The sequence below is a fragment of the Crinia signifera genome, chromosome 4 (genome assembly GCF_055691185.1).
Source record: "Crinia signifera chromosome 4, ASM5569118v1, whole genome shotgun sequence".
Classification (NCBI taxonomy): Eukaryota; Metazoa; Chordata; class Amphibia; order Anura; family Myobatrachidae; genus Crinia; species Crinia signifera.
In genome coordinates, this window is record NC_139220.1 from 54,734,871 (window position 1) to 54,749,627 (window position 14,757).

A 14,757-nucleotide genomic window follows, 5' to 3' on the forward strand; every position below is an offset into this window, starting at 1 on the left:
GTCTGCATCATTCATTTCTTTGTGCAGTCCAGCAAGAAATAACAGTAGTAGAATTTTTGGGAGAGGTAACTTAGCATTTAGTGGCAGTGGTTTGTAATATCTCTTTTTTGTTATTATTTTTACCTATTTATCAGGCAATTCGGTCCTTAAAATATATAGAGACTGCTATTTACACCTGTGGAATTTGTGAGCGTTAGCCCCTTCACCTTCTTGCTATTCCTCTATGGCGGAGGACATGCTGTTGAGAATCGCGTCTTATTTGAACTACACATTTGCAGCTAGATAACTGCACATACACAGGGCAGCCGAGAGGGAGGGGGAGAGGGTACTAATTACCCGGGCCCAGGCTTGCTGGAGGGGCCCCGCAGGGGCCCTGGTCCGAACCCTCCCTTCCCCCTCCGTCCCTCCCGGGTAGCAACAGCAGCACACACTCCTACAGCATGTTTTGTGCTGACAGCAGGCTCAGCATGAGTGTCTCACTGACAGCGTGAGAGGTCATGCTGAGCCTGCTGTCAGCACAGCACATGCTGTAGGTGTGTGCTGCTACTGAGATTACAGTTTCTAGAGTTTTCTTTCACCCTCCTCTAAACATTTCGGGGGCCTGGCCTAAGTGCGGGAGGTGCCCACACCCTCACACTTAGGCCACACCCCCAAAATTTTATTGGGGCCTGGCATTCCTCTCGGCTGCCCTGCACATACACAGTAGCGCCAGTAGCGCAGATAGAGTCTGAACCTAGATGTAAAGTGATAACATACAGGTGTAGCCCCAACAGAGTTGTAGTGATTAGTACGCACTTGCATAAGCATTGCAGCAGCTTCTACACCCTCGCGGGTGTGAACAGTTGTCCCTGCGAACACAAAATGCCTTTCCTATTGCTCGAGGGTGCGTTTGGTCACACGTGCCCACGTTGCTGAATACTAATTGCGGAAAATGAATCTATTCACAGCTCTATAATCAGCATGGCTGCATCTGTAGCTAATCACTTAACTTCTTACTGATCAGCAGATCTGATCAGCAGGACAGGCTTTTACCCCGGTGACTTACAGTATTGTGGCACCTTACTCCAAAAAAACAAAAATAAAGAATCTGTACTGCTGCAATACGAATTCTTAAGTTTCTGGGACTAGCCAATTTTATAATAAATCTGCACTCTAATGCCTAAATGAACTTGATTTTGCATTATGATAAAGAATGATTCTCCCTCATTTTTTATTTTATGATGGTTATTTAAGAAAGGTTAGAAGTTTTTATAGTGATTGATTGAAAAACGTTACCACAGAACTCACTCTCTTCGCCTCTGATAGAGAGGACTCCACAGCTGGCTTTTCGTCGGCAAAGACCACACTGCTTCTTTTAGCTTTTTTACGGGATCTTCGTAATTTGACTTCAATCTCGCTGGTAACTTGAATGGGATCTCCTTTGTTGTCTTGGGGTTTGGGTTTACTTGTGGTCACTTCAAGGTCGATGCTACTGGGAAAGTGAAAACAATGCAATAAGCATGATTAATATACAACTCTCTAATAATGTATTTTATGTTTCAGGACCAAAAACCATGTATTCGTGTACAGTATGTAGAAATGAAAAGAGAAAAAACTCCCCTAACTTGACACTATAAGGAGCACTGTACATAAGACATCTGGCATCTTCTACATTACACAAAGGTTTCATAAACCCCACAAAGGCATTCATCCACACTCACACCACTTATCTATGAAATAATGACGAGTACAACTGAATTGGGCGTAAAGGGGACGGCTTATTTATTTTGAGCAGGGGCGGCCTATTTGAAGCTAACTGAAATTTACTTCCCTGCTCTAACTAAGGTGGTGGGCAAAGAACGGCATGGCAAGAAATCACATCAGCTAGTAAAATAAAAAAGTAATGAAAATAATAAACTCCGGATCCAAGGGCCTCCTGCCCTTTTGCCTAGGACTGGCCAACTGCCAGCGTCCTTGGCAACAGAAAAATTTATATGCGGACTTCCCAAAGGGCCATCTGCCCTTAAGGCCAGGGGTTGACCTTCTGCCTCTGCCCCTGACCTCGCATATATCACTAAGGCAGAGCTCACCACTCTGCCCGAGCCAGAAAAAATTGGGCCAGCTGCCCTGACATACAAACTGTCCGCAAAAATTTCGCCTATCCGAAGTAAATGATTGTTAAGGTCCAGATGTGTGCCCTCCTTGATCGGTGATGCCCACATCTCGACACCAACCACCAGCTAAATGTAAATACCGCTAGAATTTAAACTACAGTTCTTTCCGCCAAAATAAGCCAACAACAACTAAACAGAAAAAACTGCTAAAGAAAAACTCCTAACGTTAAATACAACTAATAATTGGGGCGGGAGGGAGGGCAACGATTCCAGAAGAAAGAGGCAGAATTTTCTGGAAGCAGGATCATCTATCCATCAATCCACGCCTCTGACTTCAAACCAGCCTATCAATGATCTACATGCAAATCAGCCACCTGTCCATCAAGCAAGCCGAACCCCCAGCCCAACTCCAATGTGCAAGCTAAGGATTCCTGCCATAGCCTGGTGAGTTTATGCTGCTTTCAGCCAGACAAGCTGCCTTCTACAGTCTAATCTGTATGTCTAGTTAGCAAAGAGTAATAGGGAAAAGTCGCTGTACTGAGGGGCGTAACTCCCAGAGGCAATTGAGTCTCCTGGCTGAATCACAGCCTCAGGACCGGATTAAGAATTGGTGGTCCAGTGGTCCAGGAACACAAGGCAGGGGAGCCCAGGGGACAGGGGCGGGGAGGGGGGTAAGGGGTGCATATTAGATCATGTGTAGCTCCCAACATAAACCATTCCAAGAGGAACAAGATGTTCTTTATCTGGGCTTCCCTCTTAATAAATGATTTGCGTTACCTGTATTAAACCATATCATTTATACTATATGAATGTCAACACAGGTGACTGCAATCATAAAGAGGGAAGTCTAGACAAAGATTATATCTGTCTCCTGGAATGGGTCATTTTGGGAGGTATAGGATGGATTGTATATTAAATTAAATCCACTGGAGTACTGTATATTAGAGTTAAACTAAAAGTACTTGATTATGCTGTTACTTCCCATGTACAGTAAGTTGTTGTTACTTCATGTATGAAATATTTCTTTAAGTTGCTGTTCAGATGCTCAGCCTGTATATCCCTGTAGCTTCTACATTACTATACTATATTAGCCATGGCACCAATGAGGAAACCACTATATTTATACACCAAGTCCAAGGCAGCCCCTGACAATATTAACATCTTGAAGAACTAGGGGTAAGGGCAGTAAATATATTTAGGTATTTTCAAATATGTCTTAGATCAGATCTTGGTATAAATGAAATACTAGATGTTGCTCCATCAATGTGTGGACCACATTTTTCAAAATTTCCACCCCTCTTTCCACCGCTACACCTTTTCTCTTTCTCATATAGATTTCACTTTAATCCCAATATTTACTGTCCTCATACTAATTATCTTATTGTTTACTGCCAGTCTCTGTACACTTATAATTGTCTTTCCCTTTACCTCCCTCCATCTGCATCTCTAAATCCCTTTCTCCTTGACTGCTCTTTTATTCTTGTCTTTCTTTCTACTTGTTGCTCTTTACCCTAAAAATTCTGGTTGTATCACTGTGTAATTCTCTCATTCTCCCTGTTGGGCTCCATGGAGACACATAGCTCAGCCCTGATTGGCTGAAAGCATCTCCATGGAGATGCATAGAGCCAACGACGCTAGCAGCCTCTATAGCGCTAGGACAGTGCTATAGAAGATGTTAGCAGTGCTGGAGGAAGCCGGCTCACCCTGCTGTCAGTGTGGGGTGAGCTGGCTGTGGAGGAGGAAGTCCCCACCCCCCCAGGTACCCCGTCCAAGGCTGAGCAGCCACGGTGCTCATGGTATGGCCGGGGGACCTTATGTAAAAAGTGTCCCCCGGCTGTGGCATGACACCGCGGGCTGTTTGGAGCCCAGTGCTGGTTTCAAAATACAGGGGACTCCCAGATTTTTTGTCCCCCGTATTTTTGGAACCAGGAACGGTACAAGAGTCCGGGGCTGGTTTAAAAAATACGGGGGACCCCTACGCTTTTTGTCTCCCGTATTTTTTGAACCAGGTCCGGCTCAATGAGTCCGGGGCTGGTTATGCTCAGGATGGTGACCCACGCTATTTTTTTTTAAATTGTAACTTTGACACATTTTTAAAGTCAGAACCATGCACAGATCTGTGCATGGTTCTGTCAAATTCACCTGACAGAACCTGGTCTATTTTTTTGGCGATTTTTGGTAACACTTACCAAAAAATAGCACCCTATTACATTTGCGAGTTGTATACTTTATAATGGGCAAACATCTGGATACGAATTGAAGTGTGACTAAAAATCGCCATTTCAAAATGTGAGAATTCACGATTTTTTACCGCGAATCACACCCTATTACATGTGTGATTTTTGGAAAACGTGCAATTTTCGACCCTTATTACATTTCGCCCCTGGTGTCTGTTGACAGTCTGAACCATATTGATATACTGAATTATTTCTTGTATACAAGCCATGTGCTAGCCTTGGACTGAAGGTATATACAGCCATTTTTGTATGCTGGCTCTTTGCAGGAAACCATTACTCTTTGGAGGCCAGAGTGGGCACAACTGATGGCTGCAGGAGATTATAGCATTGATTCAGCATGAGTATACCACCATTACCTTTAGCAAGGAGCCCAATCATTAACTATGCTGAGTAAGGATAGTGGTTGTACTCCAATCCAGGTTGCATTGTCTCTCTCTCTCTCTCCTCCCCTCCTCTCTCCTCCCCTCCTCTCTCCTCCCCTCAATATTGTAGCAGTCAACCAAAATGAAAGTATCGGTTTTCTAAATACACATGGTTCTAGCTGTACCCACATAATTAAAAAAATTACACATTTATATGTAGAAGATAAAATCTAGAACCACCGTATTATCTGACCTCTGTCCAGTCCAAAAATTGCATCCAATTAGGCACATAGACAACTCACCTTTTGTGATCAATCTAATCTACACAAAATGCAGATGATTCAACAAATCAATAACAAATCAATCACAGATCTTTTACAGTCCGCTTGATTATTCTGGTCCCGCCCACATATGACCAATACTTATCTACCCTTATAGATCCAGTGACCTGTTATGATTGCTGCTCTTGTCTATTCAGGGAGAGAATAACAGATACTTTACTCAATTAATGCTAACGTATCATTTCATAAGTAAATGCTAATTACTCCCCACTGTGTTTTTTCATAGCAATGCTTCTTCCTATTTATTGCTCTTTTGCTCTGAAATTCCTAGACACGGCAATTCTGCCGGCATTACTTATACTAAAAAGCATAATCTGCAGAAATTGGAAACATCGGATATTAGCAGGGAATAGTAAAGCAAATATAAATTACGGCATTGACTTGTATATAAGCCCCCTGCCAACCTTTGTCTAAATGAATAATAAAATGAAACAGCTTACGATAATATATAGTTGGCAATGTTAAGGTCCATATGCACCGGGCGATTTTGCCCTTCGTGTATGCTGAGTGATGATGGGGAAAATCGCTTGCCCATTTTATCGATTTTCCCGTAGCTGGACGACTTTCCATAGCAGGACGCTATGGAAAGCCATCCAGCCCATCGCTCATCTGCTGGTAATACCAGCAGATGAGCGGCAAGTCCAGCGATGACATCAGCACTCACCGTTCATTGCTGCCCCGTATACACTGGGTTGCAATGGATCTGAAAGCAGATCAAACAGCAAAACTCAGCTGCTTTCAGGTTAAAAGTCGCCCAATGTGTATGTTAAGTCGCTGAGGCTGACATGCATTTTTCACGTTTTCTTTCCAGTTGTGTTTGAGTGAAGCTAGGCATTGGGGGGGGGGGGGGGGGGGATACGGTATACTTATACAGTGTCCATGTACACGTGAGTCAACGTGGACACCAAAACAAAAGTGAAAAAATCATGTCAATCTTTTCCATGTAGACCTATTGCTTGTGTAGAACTTTCAACCCTGTCAACTTAAGCCATTTGGACCTTTTGAATGCTTCGACCTATGGCCTGTCAACCTTAATTGGCCCATATCCACAACAGTCATGGCTATATGCCATGCTGTTTGGAGGCAATATTGTGCCCAGTGCAAAGCAAACAGGAAGGTGAGTGGGTGGAGGGGCCTCCTAACCAGATCTACAGGGGCATGATGTGAGCAGATGCTGGCCAGGTTAGCAGCATAGCAGCCAGCAGTGGTTGGAGGTTGGTAGGCACCAGCCAGTAGATATACTCCTGTTTGTATGCAATTCATGTGAGAAGGTCTAAGTTAGTAGCATATGAGTAAGGCACATCAGTACTGTAGAGGGAGCTTTATAGTAGGAATGGTCACCGACCATCGATGAATCATAATCAATTATGGTTTATGGTCGATATAGAAAAGTTTTTCCATCAATGGGGGAGAACCAGATGGTTCGATGGTTCTCCTCCATGATTAATGGCACAGCATAACCAAATAGTTTTTTATTTAAAATCTTGCGAAGGTGCAGGGACAAGGAGCATAGCTCCACATCTGACACCCATAAAGCCACGCCCCAGATTCTGATTGGCCCATGGGCCAGTCAGTCAAAGAAAAGAGATGACTTTTTGAACTATCGACATAAATGGCAACCATTGATGAGGACCACAACGATCACATCCCTACGTCATAGCATGCAGCTGGGTACCAGGGCTCAATGCCACACATCTGTATCTTTCAGGTCTTTAGGGTGGTGGCAGTGGAGGTTGGGGTAATGGATCCAAGAGCTTGCTTTTGTCATTTGTATCAATCCCCACAATATAGTTTCTAACCTTACCTTTCATTTACAAGTTTGTTTGGAGTTGCACAGTCTGAGCCAATTGAAGACATGGATATGATCGACATCTGTCGATAAGATCTTAGCATGGATCTAGGTCTTCCTACTCTTCCATCATCAAAGTCAGGCTGTAAAATAAATGATCTTATCAGTCAAGTCAGCAGAAAGGAAGCTAAATGAATTATCCCTAGCTACAGTATGAGACAGGACAGGTATTGATAAAGAGAATAAGATGCCAATATTGTCATTTTGTGTAGAGGATTACTTGTTTTATCAACTGAAATATCATAAGAAACACAGCACACCTAACACAACTGTATGTGCATTGTAGCGATCTGGGAATGGCTTGTACAATGCTGCAGGGGGCAGCTAACGGGTTTAGCTACAAAAGTAGTATTAACCCATTGAGTGCCAACATCTCTGAGAGAGAGATGTTCAAAAAATCTGCTAAAAATGCCAGCGTCGCTCACATTTGTTATATAAATTCGAATAGAAAACGTGTTAAAAAAGATTACGGGTGAAACTTAATAGGATGACAGATTCAGGAAGATAGAGATTTGGTAAGAAATCTCCACTTTTTTTAAAGCGGCAATCATTTACACTTTAAAAGCAAACCGGTTTTGCAAATGGTTAAAAAACTGGAGATTTCTTACCAAATCTCTCACTTTCTGAATCTCTCATCCTATTACATTTCACCACTTCCTATATAAGGTAAACATTACAGGTCATTATGATGAATAAAAATGCTTGCTTGCCAATTTTCACACCTATTTTTGACAAATTCACTTGGCACTCAAAGGGTTAATCGTAAAGTGTTACATAAACATGAAGATGTTGAAATAAAAGTCACTGTATAACTAATTAACAATCAGCATTACCTAACCACTGCAGCCAAACAAAATGTCTATCTACTGTATGCCCAACCCTTACGTCTGTCCGTCTGTGCCTTCATATGGTGCTCTGTCCATCCTTTTGTCATTCTACGGCCCCATCTGTCCGTCTGTTTGTCTATGCCCGCTCCACATCAGTGGGCATAGACAAACAGACAGACAGGGGGGGGGCTTTGCAGGATTTTGCTATGGGGCCCACAGAATGATAGTTATTCCCCAGGCCTTAACCCTTTGAGTGCCAACATCCCTGTGAGAGATGTGCAAAATATCCATCATCACAGCAGTGGCGGAAGTACCGGAGGCAACGGAGTCGGCTGCCGCCGGGCGTTTGAACTTAAGGGGGCACACAATCACCTCCTCCATTGCCTCCGGTGCCCCAATCACTTACATCAGAAGCTGTGCAGCGACAGGACGCGGAGCGGCGGCATTGTAGGAGTTGATCGAGTAGTAGGATTCGGCAGTCAGGACTGTCTAAGTGACACTGACTGCTGGCAAACTCCGCCTCCTGACAGAGAAAGTCCTGCTGTCCGTGCCTGTCTCCCGCTTGAACAACCACAGCTCCTTCATCCATGCTGTTGCTGCTCAGGTTGAGACTGGAAGAGGGGCTAGCGGATGTGCCTCGGCGGTGACAGAGTGCTTACAGTAAGGCACACACTAGGATCACTTTTCAGTGTGTGGCTGTTTGTGTGTTTGGCTGTGTATGTGTGCGTATATGTGGCTTTGCTTTGAGTGTGTGAAGAGTGTTTGTCTGTGCACATGTGGCTGTGTGTGTGTGTGTGTGTGTTTGTATATGAGGCTTGGCGTGTGTTCATATGTGGCCATGTGATCCTTAATTTGGCCAGGCTGCAATGGTGTTGGTGTTGAAGGAAGAAGGGGCACCATTGTTATTTCGCCTCCGGGCCACTGGTTTGAACTTACGCCACTGCATCACAGCATATAAATTCAAATAAAAAATGCTGCGGAAACTATTTCCTATATAAGGTAAACATTACAGGTCATTATGATGAATAAAACTGTTTGCTTGGCAATAATCACACCTATTTTGCCAAAATCGCTTACCACTCAAAGGGTTAAGGGGACTTATGTTATTTAGGGGTAGATTTATGAAGCAGTGATAAAGGAGGAGAAGTGATACAGTGCCTGGTAATTTATCACCGGCCAATCAGCTCCTATTTAAACCCAGCCTGTAACTTAACAGTCAGAAGCTGATTGGCCAGTGATAAAGTACCAGGCACTTTATCACTTCTCCTCCCTTATCACTGCTTCATAAATCTAACCCTTAGATTCTAGGAGCATAACAAGTCTCCTAGCTTATATAATGTTGGGATATACAGATGGAGCCCCTCCCATTCACAGCCGGCGCTCGCCAGAATGTCTTCAGGAAGACAGCAGAGTTAGGGGGGGGGGGGAATGCCGGCGACCAATTGGGACCAGTGGCGAGGCAGAGGGGAATGACAGGGGGCCCTGACGGAACTGGGTGCGCGAGCGTCTTGTGCTCGCACACCCCCTTCCAACGGATGATGGGGCCTGGCGGCTGGTGGGGGCTGGCGAGCTGCCAGGCCCCGCAAGCATGAGAGGGGCTCCACTTGTATGGTGGCAGTTGCAGAGAGGAGAGCTCTCTCAGCCTCTGGGGGTGGGAACACAGTGCAATGCACTCAGTGTACCTACACCCATTGGGCACACACTGGTCATTTGGCTGCTACAAACATTTTAACAAACAGATTTGAGTAGATCCTGTACATAGAGCAATCCACATAAATTCAGCCATTATCTGTGTAAAACAGAGAACAACAGTGATATGACGCATGAAAGCAAATACAGCAAATGATACCCCGGAAAGTTCAGCAGCTTTCAGACCTGAACATTTTGTGTGTGATGTTTTCAGCTGCGTTTCATTCTATATCCATCTTTTGCCCTTCTTCCCTTATGTTATCCTTCCTGTGTCACCTCCCACACACGAACATCTGTTTTAATGCTGAACAAAACCTTTCCTACGCTTTACTTTTTGACAGTAATGGGAATGTGGTGAATATACCTTTTTTCCCTGCAGTTCTGGCTCATACAATTTGAATGAGGTTTCCACTAATCCAAACTGTCCCAGTTTGAGGCTGGCATTTTTTTTTTTATCTGCAGATTTGTTTTATCTCCAAAACCAATTACCTCTCTTCCATCTGTCTCCTAACATGCACGGACTACAGTCAGAGATCACTAATGCTCTTTCCATATTCAAGGATATCTGTAACATTCCAACTGAACACTTTCTATTATAACTTACTATAATACTTCAATGTATGCATGACACCAAAATAAAACCGCATTACTTCATAACATAATTCCTTTTCTTATTTTTATTGCTCTTTCACTGTAATATTGCTTATTAATCTTCCCATATAAACAAAACAGGTTCCCCTGGCATTAATTATTACATTTTAGTTATTGTTTAACATGTTCTTTCATAAACTATTGGAAACCTTGATGTTAATAGTACACACTGATTATTGGGGTGTGGATCATTAGGTCCCCAGCATGTTGGTCAACAGTCATTAGGTCGATGTCATAAGGTCGGCATGCATTTAGGTCGACATGAGTCTAGGTCGACATGCAGGAAGGACGACATGAGTCTAGGTCAACATGGGTTAGGTCGACAGGGTCATTAGGTTGACATGGGTTAGGTCAACAGTCAAAGGTCGACATGGTTTTTTTTTAAAAAAATTGTCCTGAATGTCGACACAGTCACTGAAACGTAACACTGCGTCCCCTCGCATGGCTCGCTGCGCTTGCCATACTACGCTCGGCACACTATTTTATTCTCCCACCAAGCCCTTGTGGATGGTAAGGCATGAATTACCGCCTGTCGTCACATGTCGGCTCAAAACAAATATGAAAAACCCCATGTAGTCCATTTGACTGTCGACCTAACCCATGTCGACCTAATGACCCTGTCGACCTAACTCATATCGACCTAGACTCATGTCAACCTTCCTGCATGTTGACCTAGACTGCATGTCAACCTAATGGTGTCAACCTAATGACTGTTGACCAACATCTTGGTGACCCAATGACTGTATCCCGATTATTGCATGCCAAAGCTGCCGCAATAGCGCCACCTGTGTGCAGACATTTGGCCACTGCACAAACAAGTCTCGCTGTCAGCTGTACTGGCCAGAGATCTTCCATTCTGACAACCTACATTTGTGGAAAAATCTACCAGTAAAAGTGGGTCTGACTTGGATTTGTGCGCAAATCCGATGTTTTATGTACAAATCCGATGTTTTATGTACAAATCCGATGTTTTATATACAAATCCGATGTGTGAGTTAAGTTTGCGCCAAGGTTTAATCTCGCAAAAAGCCTAAAGCCAACTACAGCGCTGCTATTGTCACTTTGTTCACACAGGTCCTAATTCGGCCCATTTCCCAATAGTTGGGGTCTCCACATTCACGATAATGCGCATGTGCAAACCCCAGGATCAAGAGCCTTTGGCAAATTTTGAATTTGTCGGGGCGTTAGCTGCCTGACAAGCAGGGGGTGTTCCAGAGTGGGTACCCAGCTTTTCATAGGCGTGCCCAAAAAAATGATGGCCCTGCCCATAGAATTGCTGGACGGGACCGGCAGAATGCTGGCGTACCCCTGCCTGCTCGGGGTGGGTGGCAGACGTCACATGACGTCACATGACCATCAGCGATAATCTATAAAGTAAGTCCTGGCCTACTTTTTAGAGCGAGCAGAGGAAATATCATTCGATAGTGAGTAACCATCAAATGATTTTTCCTCTCTGCGTCCAGGGGCGGATCCAGGATAAAATGACAGGGGGGGCACCATGATAAAAGAGGGTTTAGGTGGGGGAGGGGCGGTGTTAGTGGTGCCAGTGTACATGCTAAGAGAGCGGCAGAGAGAGGGTGGGAATGGGATTAAAAATAGGCCCTGGCATTTAAAGTACGCAGGCCCACCATGGTGACAAAAGTGAAGGATGTAGTTGTGCGCGCGCCGAAGGCGTGCTCCGGAAAATGGGGTGTGGCCACTCAACAGGGGGCGTGTCCTTGAGTGTAGTGTACAACACCATATACAACTTCTACACATTATGCAACAAAATACTAGACCCCATTATACTTGCCCCTTACATAATGCTACACGGATTGAGCCAAAATTCAAATAATGCCACATGGATTATGTCAAAATTCACATCAAGCCACACGGATTGAGCCAAAATTCACATAATGCCACATGGATTGAGCCAAAATTCAAATAGTGCCACATGGATTGTGTCAAAATTCACATAATAACACACGGATTGAGCCAAAATTCACATAATGCCAAATGGATTGAGCCAAAATAAACATAATGCCATATAGATTGTGTCAAAATTCACATAATGCCACACGGATTGAGCCAAAATTCACATAATGCCACACGGATTGAGCCAAAATTCACATAATGCCACACGGATTGAGACAAAATTCACATAATGCCACACGGATTGTGACAAAATTCACATAATGCCACACAGATGGAGCCAAAATTCACATAATGCCACACGGATTGAGCCAGAATTCACATAATGCCACACAGATTAAGCCAAAATTCACAATACATTTCATAAACAGGAACATTGTCCACCAAAGGCGCGCATTAAACATTTACACTCATTGTCCATTACACTTTAAGTTACACGCCATTATGTCCATTATGTATTATGTCAAACATCATAATGCCTATTAAAAATTATGCTACATAAGTGCTGCTTATCTACATGCTCATTGCCAAGGGTTCCATGCTCATTGCCAGAGGTTCCATGCTCATTGCCATGTGGGATTACATGCTCATTGCCAAGGGGAATACATGCTCGCGGTAAATGGGGGACAGCCGCCAGGCAGAAGTGATAGCCACTGACAGTGGCAGAGCCTGGCTGTATTCAGAGCACTGCAGGTCCCGGCTATTTGAAATAATACCCCTTTCACACCAGAAAATGCATTTCCAGGTTGGCCCCTTTTACACCAGCCTAGTCCCTGCATTTTCTGGTGTGAGGGGGAGAGAAAACCACCCCTCCCCCTCTTTAACCAGATAGCTTATTTAACCGGCTATATCTTCGGAACCAACTGATCCATTTACATGAGACAAGTATCATATTGAGAACTTTTGAGTGGGCTTTGAATGATTTTGGTCCAGTGAAACTGGAACGTTTGGTTACAGAGTAATCTGCCCTCAAAGAACATGAACAGCCATGAAATTACATTTCAAAAATAAAAAAAAATAGTTTACACGTAATATCTCTGGAACCGATTGATCAACCACAAGCTTCTGTGATGCCAGCAGGGGAACTGGCAGCCGTCGGAACCGGGTGGGGGTCGGAATTGACGGGTCCCATATTATCCTATGGGGAAAAAACGTTACAGCTTTGCCAGGCGATATCTCTGGTTTTAGGGGGGCTAAAGACAAGGGGCTGGGCTCGTTGGAAAGCCCTGGTCCTCAGCTACAAAGGAAATGACAGGGGGGCACGTGCCCAGGTGCCCCCCCCCCTGAATCCACCACTGTCTGCGTCACATGCTAGCGGATGCAGGGATCCAGCTGGCAGGGCGGCATTAAACTGGTCGCTAGGCAGCAAATATGTGCAGGTCTGAATCAGCCCATTTGTGCACATTTCTAAGAGCAGAATGTCTATTCCCACATCACAATTGAATTGCAGATGTTTGGCACCCTCCAGTGGGGAAGGCCCAAATAACAAATAAATCATTTCCATTAGGTCATTGTAATGCAGCGTTTTTCCATTCCCATATTACGGATTCCTTGTGAATATATTTTTTGCAGCTATATTTCATAAATACGGTTTCTCAGCAATGAACATAGACTTGCCGCATTCCTGGCTGATCAGAACACAGCCTTTGGTTCAATAAAAATAATAGCGTAAATCCGTGTACTGTTTATTCTGATTGTTTTCTGCTACAGTATATACCGTTCTTGTATTCTACTGCTCCTACAGTGGCAAACGCAGGATTTTCAGAAGGGGGTTTCCAGAGGGGCGGAGCAAAGCACAGAGATGGACACTTAGGTGACCCAGTATATGCCGGGTCAGTTAAAGTATTATAGGTAGACCAAATGTATATAAATAATAATAATAAAAATAATAATAATAATAAAATATATATATATATATATATATATATATATATATATATATATATATATATATATATATACATATATATATATATATATATATATATATATATATACATACAGGGGCATCAGTGGCGCCGGAACGGGGGGGGCAAGGGGGCAGCTTGCCCCCCCCAAAATTACTGAGGCGCTAAAGCAGCTGTGCGGGCGGGCGGCTGATTAATCAGTTGTGGCACCCCAGTCTGAGCCACGTCCTCTTGGCAGGGACAGGGTTAATACCCATGCCATTTGAGGGAGTGAGGAGGCGTCCCCAGGCTGAGTGACAGCCCTGGAGGACGTATGGCAGTAGGGAGGAAGTGAGAGGAGGTCAAAGGTTCCGGGGATGCAGGCTGAGGAGCGCGTGATCCGGCTGGAAGAGGAGCGCGGTGAAGCAGCGTGGTGAGGAGAAGGAGCGTGGAGCAGAGTAAGAGCCCAGCGGCGCGCCCAGGACGGAGCCTGACCACCGCCGAGCAACACAGCTGACGCTGTCATCGGGCGACAGCGCGACTATAGAAGCCGCCGGCGGGGGGCCTATGAGAGACCGTCCGGCGCAGAAGACAGGCAGCCTGTGGCTACAAGGAGCCGGCGCCGAGGGAGCAGCGCGAGACACAACGGGAGTGGAGCGGAGCGACTGAGTGCGGCAACGCCCCCCCCTGCAGAAGAGGGACACAGCAGCCAGCCGGGTGGACACCAGGGGACCCTATCGTGACGGGCAGGAGCCTGCAACGTGTTCCAGACGTCAGGTATCTCCTGTACTCGCCACCCCAGACAGACTCCCGTACACTCCCTGCCACTGACGAAATGGACCCTACCTGGCACCCCACAGCACCCCAAGTACCGGTGGGGCTATACTCTTCCCCAGCACCCAGTGTTCTCC

General features: G+C 44.8%; 1 protein-coding gene across 4 annotated transcripts in view; it reads right to left on the reverse strand.

Moving 5' to 3' along the window:
• Nucleotides 1-14,757, reverse strand: part of DOCK2 (dedicator of cytokinesis 2) — a 707,149-nt gene that overhangs the window by 48,983 nt on the left and 643,409 nt on the right. Inside the window, exons 48-49 of one of the 4 annotated variants that reach the window (XM_083181781.1) lie at nt 6,838-6,965; nt 1,288-1,468 (exon numbers count right to left, since the gene is read on the reverse strand). In XM_083181781.1, the coding sequence (XP_083037907.1) occupies nt 1,288-1,468; nt 6,838-6,965 (309 nt within the window). Of the gene's footprint in view, nt 1-1,275; nt 1,472-6,837; nt 6,966-14,757 lie in introns of all 4 variants that reach the window. The other 3 variants (XM_083181779.1, XM_083181780.1, XM_083181778.1) reach the window with 3 other exon arrangements.